Raw genomic sequence first — 11,381 nt, 5'->3', positions numbered from 1 at the left:
TGAAACCCAAAGTCATAACAAGACTTCCCCCCCCCCCTCTTATTCCCTGGATTTTGCCCATTTCCCTCAACTTGTTACCACTGTTTTTCTGCCACTACAACACGTGTGCAGCTGCTAGTGATGAGTAAACGTGAGGTCTGCTCACAAACAGTCTATAATCTGTGGAGGAAGATTCAATTGCTCACTGGAGGGACCAATTAAAACATGAAAAAAAGCTTTATTGAGGTGATTCTAATTTGTTGCACCTGAGGTGACCACCAGATGGCGTGCTTTTATTTACCAGATGTCTTCACTATCAAAAAAGTACTAAAAATACCAGTATTACCATGTTTTTTTTTAATGTTTTTTTTTTTACATTTTTATCATGGTAATACAATTTACTTTGAGACAGGGCTATAGGCCTGATGGTATTTCTGTAGCTTACAGTGCCTTATATCATGGTACATGAAGATAATAATCATTCAATACCATTATAGGCTTCCTGTTAGGCTAATTTGGTGGTCGAAACAGAAATCCAGCTGAATATAGGCTACATGCTGAAACCTTTTTAAAATGAATGTCTTTAAAGTAAGCAAAGTTAGAATGTTTTTCTCATGGGGTTTTCCCCCGTTATACAAGCAAAGTGAGAGTTGAGTTGAGGATAGCCTACGACCAGACACTGGACCGAAGTCAGACGGTTTTCACGCCGTGAGAACGACGTGGTCACGCATGTCTCCGTGGGGGGCGGGGTCACACAGCAGGGCGGGATTGATGGAGGGAGAATAATACAGTAATCTACGAGAGAGAAGAAGAGAGAGAGAGAAACAACATCTGGAGGGGAAAAAAAGAATCATCATTTCATGTCCTCCACCCTCTGTCTTATTCTCCTCCCTCTCCCTCCGTCTCTTTTTCTGACTGAGGAAGGAGCCGGGAGACAGTAGACAGGCGTCGTAAGCAAACGATGCTCCTTTGAAATGTATTTATTTTAGAACGATTTATCGCAACTTGACACAGTTCTATATTTCCTGACAATTTATCCTAATAGCAACAGTTTGCGTTTTTGGTCTAAGTATAGCCTATCGTGTCATGCGTGAGTTGGAAACGGTCAGCTGCATCCAGGAGTGTTTTTGATGAAGACATTCGTTAAGCGTTAAACGGACCGCGCGCTTCAAGTCGTCACGTATTTCGGAATCAGACGGAGCGTCTTTATCGAGGTAAAACCGTCGCGCACATCTGGACAAACACAATCTGTATCAGCTCACGTCTAGAAAAGCATTAAGGTTGTGTGTGTGTGTGTTGTTTTGCGTAAGTTTTATCCAGACAGTCTGACTGACCCAGTTTCTTTAATGTTGAATAGATATCGAATACCAAGGAATAGGTTTGGTAAACAGACTCCGTCATAAACAGGGACCACCTGGTGTTATATAACTTATGACATTCATTTTCAGGGCAGCTACAGGTGTGAACGGAGGACACCTGAGCGGGTGGGTGGGAGGTTATTTGTGTTAAATTCAGATGCTGTAATATCATGTCATTTTACAAGGCGCTTTAGAGTACTTGATGCTGATTGGTCAATCCTGACATTCGGCGGTCAAATATTTTTGTGTAATGAGCGCTATTGTTTTTATTTGACATTGTCTCACAAGATTTCTCAGCTATGCTAGTTTACTTGTCTTGTATTGGTCTGCAGCCGTTATTGCACATAATAAAATATTTCACGTTTATTTTTTATGCAGTAAAATATGTGAAAATTTCGTAGTTTACTCTCAGCAGTTAATTATCTTAAAATTAACCCTTTCAGCATGATACAAGACGCTTATGTTTCGTGTCCTGATTGGCTTTATGTCAGGGCAAATAAGATCCCATCCTGCATTATTGTGTTATCTTGTCATAGCTAATTGGACATTTTTTCATAACCATTTAATGTTAAGCTAGTAGGTTAAATTGTTAGCTTGCTAACTTAACCCTTTCAACATGAAACAAGACCCTTATGTTTCTTGACCTGATGGGGTTTATTTTGCATTTATGTCAGGGCCAACTAATATCCCATCCTGCGCTATGTTGATATCATGTCTGAGCTAATCAGAAAAGCTTTTCGTAAACCATTTAATGTTAAACTAGTTGGCTAAATTGTTAGCTTGCTAACTTAACCACTTCAGCATGATACAAGACCCTTATGTCTTGGGGTTTATTTTATTTATGTCGCAGCAAACTAAGATCTCATCCTGCGTTATTGTGATATCTTGTCGTAGCAAATCAGAAAAGCTTTTCATAACCATTTAACGTTAAACTAGTAGGCTAAATTGTTAGCTTGCTAACTTAACCCCTTCAGCATGATACAAGACCCTTATGTTTTGTGTCCTGATGGGGTTTATTTCAGTTTTATCTCGGTGCAAACGAAGATCTCATCCTGCGTTATTGTGATATCTTGTCGTAGCAAATCAGAAAAGCATTTTGTAACTATTTAACACTAAACTAGTAGGCTAAATTGTTAGCTTGGTAACTGAAAACAACATGTTTACGTTTGACCACTTTAGCTCCTGTAACATAATGGGATAAATATCTAATTTAAAAGACAGATTACGAATAAATACACCATATTTCATTTTTCGCTAACGAAAACAACAACAACAACAACAGTACATTCCGTTAAATGGGTCGTACAGTTTTAAGGTCCTAAATCAAGTCTAATTTTTACAAGCCATGTGTAGGTACTGTTTTTATATATTCACATTTTTATTTGCAAACTATTTTGTATGCCGTCTACCTTTACTAAGGTTCATTAACGCTCATATATCTCACAGATGCATGCAAATAATCAAGATTGGAGTCTACCAAATGTACATTTTAAAAGTCGCTTATTGAAAAACCCTTACTGATGACCGCTAATCCGAATATGTGGGCGTTTGCCATGTCTAGCTCAGTGTCTATGGTGGTTATGGCAGTACTTTGGGAGGTTCTCTGTGCAACGCCAAGCCCAGTCCTGATGCAACAAACTGCAACATTAACAGAGGGTCTGAGGAATGAAATGAGAGACAGATTGTGGATGAATGTGTGGCTGAGGGAGTATGCGTATGAATGTTTCAGTGGGTCGTGAGACATTGTTTGCTGCGATTGCTGAGGGATGTGTCGTCCATACATCAGTTTTGACTTATAATGTGGTCTTCGCTTTTGCGGTAAGGTTCGTTGGAGAGAATGGGTGAGGAAAGACAGAAGGGAGAGATGAAACCACACATTCTTTTCTTGTGAAACACCAACCACCAATGGCTGCTTCTGGAATTCTTCATCTCCATTAGTTCCTTATTTAACTTTACCTATACGAGGACGCCTTGTACAGCATAAACACACGATATTGAGCAATATATCTGTTCATTTCCAAAAGAAACAGAGAATTCCTGAGCTCCCGCCCTCCTTTTTCTCTTCATCAACCCTTACGTCTCATTCTATTTTCTCAATCTCTCCCCCCTTTGGCTTGAGTTTGAGGTTGGACAGAGTTCCTGGAGGCCTTTGCAAATCATGAGCAATCCAAGGGGAGGAGGAAAGGCATGGAAAAAGAGAGCGAGAGAGCAGAGAAATATGAGAGCGCGAGAAGGGAGAAAATGATGTCTGAAAATTTTTCGAATTGCACTTAATCCACACCGTTCATTTGATTCTCAGCCACGACCGTTCTCCCAGACTTCCTCTTCGCTCCACGTCGATGGAGAAACTGCGCACGATTGCTGCGTTGGGTCCGCAGCTGGTTCTTGTTATTGTTTATGAGCTTGGCTCTCTCTTTGCATTTCTAATGTACACTTAAAAGCGCAGTGGAAACAAATTGGGTGAATCTGCTGTGGCCAGAGGAATGTGTGTGTGTGTGTGTCTGGATGACAGACTATACAGAGAGAGAGAGAGAAGGGGAGAAGAAGGAATGGGAATTTTAGAGGAGGGGAGACTGTGTTGACCTTGTCCTGTTGCCAGACGCAGGGGGTGGAAAGTGAAGGAGCGATGAAGAAAGAGAGAGAGGGAGTGATGTGGCGCTCATTGCCTTCTGTCGGATGTTGTTGTTTCTTCCTCATCAGTGATTCATTATTTAGCTGTGTTTTGTTCTCCACCCTCATCCTGTTATGGATGAATGCCAGAGAGTGTTTTTAAGCGGGTCCTCAGAAAATCTAAAAAAAATCTTTAAAAAAAAAGTAAATTACAGTAAGAAGGAAAACCCAAATATGCACATAGTATTATATTGCTTTAAATTGTTGGCTACTTGTTTAAGCTAATTTAAATGTTGTTTTAGATTAAATTGCTAAATAAATTATATAACTTACACTGTTAACTTTAAATAAAGAAGTAGATATTTTCCAGATAATGTCATTGAATAAAAAATAAAAAAAATTATATGACATGTATACCAATAATTATTTGATATATATAGCAATTAAATGGTTAAATAAATTGACCAATAAAGTTCATAGATTAGACTATGAATTTTATACAAAGCATATAATTTCAAATGGCACTTTTAATATACATTTTATATACATAATTACAAGTAATATGAAGTAGTAGCATATAAATTGTTATTTATTTATTTTGTTGCCACCCAATTAAATGGTTAAATGAACAAATTAATTACATAAAGTAATGTAATATAGTTTCAATTGTTTTTATGTATAAATTATTACTAGTAATATATGAGTAATATACACTTGTTGTTTGTCATTTCTCTGATCACAAATGCAGACATGGTTTTATGTTTACGCGGCGTGGTGCAACGCAATGCGTAAAAAGACAGTTATAGTCATTATAATCCGTAATTATGTCCCCACTGAATGCAACAAATTCCTCGTTTATAATGGGTTTTAATGTTTTTGTCTCGTCGCTCCGGCCGGGACAAGGCATCACAGTATGGTGAGGGGTGTAACATTTCCGTCACACGCTTGAGGTATTCGGCCAATCACAATGCACTGGATAGCTGGAGGGGCGTAACATTTCCGTCACATGCTTGAGGTATTCGGCCAATCACAACGCATTGGATAGCTGGCCAATCACAGCACACCTCGCTTTTTCAGACCGATGAGCTTTGTAAAAATCGACGCGTTTCAGAAAGGCCATACATAGAGGAGAAACAATAATGTACAGTATGTGGAAAATAATGTGTTTTTTTAACCTTAAACCACATAAACACATTTTATTACACCAAATACACCAAATAATGTTCTTTTTAGCAGCATCATATGACCCCTTTAAATAAACTGACAAATAAGTTAAACTATGAATTTTATACAAAGCAGATAATTTCAAATGACACTTTTTATATATATTTTATTAACATGAATAATTACTAATAAAATGTAAGTAATAGTAACAATATTATTTATTTTATTATTTATTTATTTGTTTGCCACCAAATTAAATGGTTAAATAAATAAATTGTAAAACAAATTACAGAAATTAATTTCATGTTGTTTCAAATGACAGTTTTTTTAAATATATAAATTATTACTCATAATATATATGTAATATATCATATTTTAGGATCCATGCAATTAAAAAGTAAAAAGGAAAACTCCTAGTAAGATACACTAGCAATCCATCCTTTCTTTTTCTGGCTCTTTCTCATGCCAGACACTGAGATTGCAGGCTAAATAATGGGATTGCATCACTGAGTTTTGGAAGGAGGGAGTGAAAAAGAGAAATAGGAAAGGAATGATCACCCGCAGCTTTTCGATGTGAGTCAACAAAAGGAGGTAAAGGGCCAGAATTTCAGACACTTGCAGATGTGGAGGAATGAGAAACAGAATAGAGAAAGAGTGACCTTGTGTGTGTCTGTGTGGAGAATATAATCATAAAAGTATATATTTAAAGTAGGTATTTTTCTCCAAAATAAAAAAAAGTATAGGTTTATTCCATCATTTGGACATTTTGGCACTTCATTGTCCTCACAAAAACACCACCTCACTGTCACTGTGGTTGGACACATTGTAAAGTAGCTACTCAAAATCCATTTGAAAACCTGTTGAATGTTACCAGGAGGTCGACATTCAGAAATGTGTGCAATATTTGTGGTGTTTGAACAGTATGTCTCAGTGTTAGCGTGTATATAAAGGCCAGAAAGTAAGGGTGGAGCTCGAGGAAGAAGTTAGATTGAAAACAAAACCCTATGCCAGAGACTGAGAGTGAGGGAGGGACAGAGGGATGGAGACGAGGGGAAGTGTTCAGCACTCAAACCTTTTGCAATACTGTGTAATATCACAGAGAGGGAATCAGAGGAATGAGGAAATGAAAGCATGCAGGAGCTGAAAATGAATAGCCACAAGTGTTTGCTCGGAGATCAACATTTCAATGGTGGGAATGTTCTCTGTAAGAAAAAAAACATAACTTTGGGTCATGATGAATGTGGGGGTGTGTTGAAGGTGCTGTACTTCCTCATTCCCGTGTAAGGGAAGAAAATAATTATATGGTTAGATGAATGTTTATGTAATGCACATCACCGTAAGAGAGGATGTTCAGTGGGGTCCAAAAAGGTGTCGTTTAAAAGTCACTTTTTCACTTGTAGTTAAAAATGTTCTGAAAAATTACTCACACAGATGTAAATGAGATTATATCTTTATCCAAACAGATTTAGAGAAATTTGGCATTACATAACTTGCCCAGCAATAGATCCTCTGCAGTGAATGGGTGCCGTCAGCAATGGTTTGAAGTTAAAATGCTTTGATGGATTTGTTTATTACAAACATGCAGCTTTTCATTTCACAAGATGTTAACTGATGGACTGGAGTGGTGTGGATTACTTGTGGATTATTGTGATGTTTTTATCAGCTGTTTGGACTCTCATTTTGACGGCACCCATTCACTGCAGAGGATCCATTTGTGAGCAAGTGATGTAATGCTAAATTTCTCCAAATCAGTTTTGATGAACAAACAAACACTATGTTGGATGGCCTGAGGGCGAGTAAATTTTCAGCAAATCTTCATTTTTGGGTGAACTATTTCTTTAAACATTTTAAATGATTGATTAATTTATTTATGCAAAATAGTAAAGAACTTTAATATCGGCCATAACCTGAAAATGATGAGTGTTGGGGAAAGTTACTTTTAAAAGTAATGCATTACAATATTGTAAAAAGTAACCCGTTACTTACTACTTTATGGAAAGTAAATACTTTGAGTCAGTGAATAAATGGGAAAACAAAGTAATTTGCATTACTTATATGAAAAATTAACCCAGATACTTTTTTGTAAGTATTTATAAGTAATGCATTACTTTACTACTAACTTGAAAAAAGTAATCTGATTACGTAACTCACGTTAGCCTACTATAGTAATGCGTTACCCCAATGCTGAAAATAATTATCAACCAGAATTTTAACTATGGTGCATTCCTAATTTCACCTAGTGGTCATAGACTTTTGGACCATTTTGTACAAATAATTGTACATATATGTGGAGCCAGAGGCCCAGTCTTCATCAGCTTTTCCTCTGCATCACAGAAAGAAACCGAGACGGGAGGAAAAGAATGAAGGAAAGCAAAGAACTCAGATCTATATATCTCTGTAATGCGTTCTGCATGTTTTGACTGCAGTGGGGCTGCTGGTGTGATGAACAGCTTGTGTGTGTGTGTGCGTGACCTGTCTGGCACAAAGAAATGTAAATGACTTACAGTTGCTGAAGTGAACACGGAGCTGCACATGTATGGGAGTGTGTGTGTGTGTGAGGGAGAGAGAGGGTATTTCCTTCTACAAAATAAGCTGCAAAATCACAGCTGTCAGTGTTGGTGCCACTGTGAAGAGTCGTAATGGAAAAAAGAAAAAAAATGTTTTCAATATATACAGTATATATAACATGGTTTGATTTTCTCAGGCTGGTGGATCAAAGCCATGCTGTCGCTGGACGAGCCCCTGGACTTGAAGATTCCCTCTGGCCGTGACAGGACACTCAGAACGTCCATCTGTGCCCCGCTGCACTTTTCTCGTGCTCGAATATCCCGCGCATTGCACAAGGCCAAAAGCCCTGGTTAGTCAACTGACCACACAAACCACTACATAACTAAACTATAGATGAAACACATACTACTACGGTTATAACGTGCATACAGTCATATACTTTTCAATGGAATGATAATGCAATTTATGAGATTAACAGTTATGTGGATTATTTAGTCACTTGTTTCATTCCTGCAATGAATCAGAGTTTTTGAACAAATCAGCTGAATAGTATCTTGATTCGTTCCTGAATCAGTCAGCGTTATTTAACAAATTGGTTCAATGAATGATTCAATGACTCGCTCATAAAGACAGTCACTTGTTTAGTTCCTGAATGAATCAGCTGTTTTTAACAAAATGTTGAATGAACGATTCAATGACAGGTGGCTGCATCCAAAAAAGCATATTCACTGTATAGGCACTTCTTTTGAATAAGTAATTCCTTTGCAACTGTTAAAAAAGTTTGTTCTATATAATATGAATGTGTGTAGTATGAATGTAATTCGAACGTACTACATTTGTCTTGTTATCATTGTCATGTGACCAACAATTGACTCACTCAAAAAGACAGTCACTTGTTTCATTCCTGAATTAATCAGTGTGCTTGAACAAATTGATTCAATGAATGAATCAGCAACTCGCTTATCGTGACTAGAGCCCTGCATTTCAGCCCGGGCCCCGATTTTTTACGCCCCTAGGGCCGGGCTTCAGGCTGATTTTCATGTCATAGTTCAGACGCGCACCGAGCTTCTCCTTCTTTTAGGCTTCTCCAGCAGCAGCAGCGAGCGCAAGTGACTTCAGCGCAGCTGGAAGAGATCTGCGTTCAAACGCACGCAAAAGGCTAAAGCTTGCCGCAAAGCACCGGCAAAAGTAATTACTATGTTATAAAAAGTAGACCCTTTACAGTTCTGAATTATGTATTACTCTTACCTTAGGAGCAAAAATTACGGCATATTTTAAGTTGTTTCCACTGAAAAAAAATGCAAGTGATCACGTTGTAGAGGTCGACCGATGTATCGGTTTTGCTGATTAATCGGTACCAATAGTTGATTGCCGGAACTATCGGTTATCGGCAAAAATCCATGCCGATAGTTTTTCCGGGTTGCGTCTGTTGCTGGAGCGGCTGAGAAGCTCCGCTGTCATTATACAGTACGAGAGCGAGAGCGCCCTCTATAGAGGCGAAATCACTGACAGCACGTGCTGTTTGTTTTGACACGTGACACTGCGCGCTGCACAGAGCGGGACACTTCAGATGCGCAGATTTAAAACAGACAACGAAACGTGTGTACACAGTACACTATAGCATTACATTTTAAAATATATTCAAATAGAAAACAGTTATTTGAAATAACCTAGTAAAAATATTTCAAACTTTTGCTGTACTTTGGATCAAATAAATGCAGGCTTGGTGAACAGAAGAGACTTCTTTAAAAAACATAAAAAATCCTACTGTTCAAAAACTTCGTATATAGTCAACTTTAATTTTTCTCTCATTTCTAGCTTTTAATTTGGCTCTTGAAAACCTCTATGCCAACACACTTGCCCGAAAAAGTGCGGGGGACGAATTTACGTGATATTAAAAGTGGGGGGGACACGTCCCCCGCGTAATCTACGCCCCTGACTATAGTGCATGTTTTTATATCATTACTAAGTAATTAATTTGTTAACTGGATGCTGCATTAGTGGAGAAAGGACAGCAGTATGTTTGCTATCAAGGCTGAGAGGACGCGAACATTAGCAGCACTTCAAGCGGTTAAAACAATGTGACCAAAACACACGCAAGTCTGACGCAAATGCTAAATGTCATGATTGTTAACATCTATTTGCATTAGTTTATATCCAGCTGGTCATTTTAATGCATTTGCCATCCAGCGAAGTTGCAGATTTAAAGCTGTGACGCGGTAAAGAAACAGAAATCCTGCCGCTCCACAGAGTGCCATTCACACAGTTTTACATTAAATCACATTATATTAGTCCCAAATCGTCGTTAATGTACATAATGACTTCACCCTAGGCTGTAAAACTGTGTATTGTGCATTTTTTCAGTGAAACGTTTGTCCTTCTGTGGCTCTAACAAAGTCTGTATGCTTCATATTGAGATCTATAATATAGATCGCACATTTTCTTTCTGTTTTGCTCTGGGTTTTTTTTTTTTTTTTTTAAACACCGAACTTCAAACTCATCTATGCCACTTTTTGATCATTCTTGAAGTGAACTTTTGCCCGTTTGGTGACTAAATAAACTGTTTTAGGCCGCTGCTTGAACTGAACACAACTCGTCCAGTGCGAGTTCTCCTAGACGCGACGCTGTGCTTTTTGCCCGGTGTCCGACTGCCATATTTTGTTATTTTGATTAGGTAATCATCGCGTGTTCTAGAAGAAAACTAATTAAAGTGTGAGAGTTTACATACAATATCCATATGTATGTAATTTCAATGCAATGGCCTTTGTGTAGATATTTAAAGATGGCCATCTAGTTAGAGTGTGCTCATTTCAACATCTACTAATACATTTTTTAATTTTGAAGTTTAATGATCAATATATAATTAATATTAATATTTTTATTCATGTACAAAGTATGGTTCAGTACTTTTTTAAATATAAATGCACTATTTTAATTTTTGTTAAGTATCCATTTTAAAAACTATCGGTTGATTAATCAGTATCGGCCTGTGTGGTCCAACCTAGCTATCGGTATCGGTAAAATCCACTATCGGTCGACCTCTATCGTGTTGGCACCTCCATGTCCTGCAGAGTTTCCACTCTCTGCACAAATGCTTGGATATGCATCTAACATCGCACATTCATCTAGGTTTAACATTTAAACTAACATTGTTATATGCTTGAACTGTTTTATATCTATAGATTTTATTTTAGGCAAGTCGTGATGATTTGAGAAGGCTAAATTGATCAAACATAGGCTATGATCACTGTTTTGGGAGAAGGGGGAAAAAAGACGGGTTTGGGTTGGACACGGGCCGGTAATTCTGATAAGCTGTCAGACACGGGCCGGGCTAGGACCTTAGCGTCTCGGGCCAGGGCCGAGCTAGGGCCTATATTTGAGGCCCGTGCAGGGACTTTTGCCACCTACTGTCGTAACAGTGTAACTACAGAAAGAGTCACTAAAAACCATCACTTAATCTATAGTCTGACAGTCAATAACAGTCTCAGTTGTACAAAAACTAACCTAATTTCTTCTTATCTCCAGATGCAGCTGACAAGGACATGTCAGATTCTTCATCGTCCATGGTGGTAGATCTGAGTCTGTCTCCATCTTCCTCTCCCTCACCACCCTCTCCCATAGACAGCGGCGCTAGCTGGAGCCCCACAGCGCCTCTTCTGGCCTCAGTGAGTAACTTGTACCTCAAACTCTGCAACATTTTTCAAATGGTTCAGTTGATTTTGAACAACACTGTTAAATGATTGTATGTGTGTGTGTATATAT

General features: G+C 38.2%; 1 protein-coding gene across 1 annotated transcript in view; it reads left to right on the top strand.

Moving 5' to 3' along the window:
* The first annotated feature begins 906 nt into the window (after positions 1-906).
* Positions 907-11,381, top strand: part of LOC107755347 (zinc finger protein GLIS2-like) — a 16,324-nt gene continuing 5,849 nt past the window's right edge. The window contains exons 1-3 of the mRNA XM_016572111.1: positions 907-1,193; positions 7,816-7,968; positions 11,145-11,284. Coding sequence (XP_016427597.1) covers positions 7,833-7,968; positions 11,145-11,284 — 276 coding nt within the window. The 5' untranslated portion in view covers positions 907-1,193; positions 7,816-7,832. The remainder of the gene's footprint in view (positions 1,194-7,815; positions 7,969-11,144; positions 11,285-11,381) is intronic.

The sequence above is a fragment of the Sinocyclocheilus rhinocerous genome, unplaced genomic scaffold (genome assembly GCF_001515625.1).
Source record: "Sinocyclocheilus rhinocerous isolate Xijiao unplaced genomic scaffold, SAMN03320098_v1.1 scaffold2307, whole genome shotgun sequence".
In the NCBI taxonomy this organism is placed as follows: domain Eukaryota; kingdom Metazoa; phylum Chordata; class Actinopteri; order Cypriniformes; family Cyprinidae; genus Sinocyclocheilus; species Sinocyclocheilus rhinocerous.
This window is presented reverse-complemented; position numbering and strand designations above follow the sequence as displayed.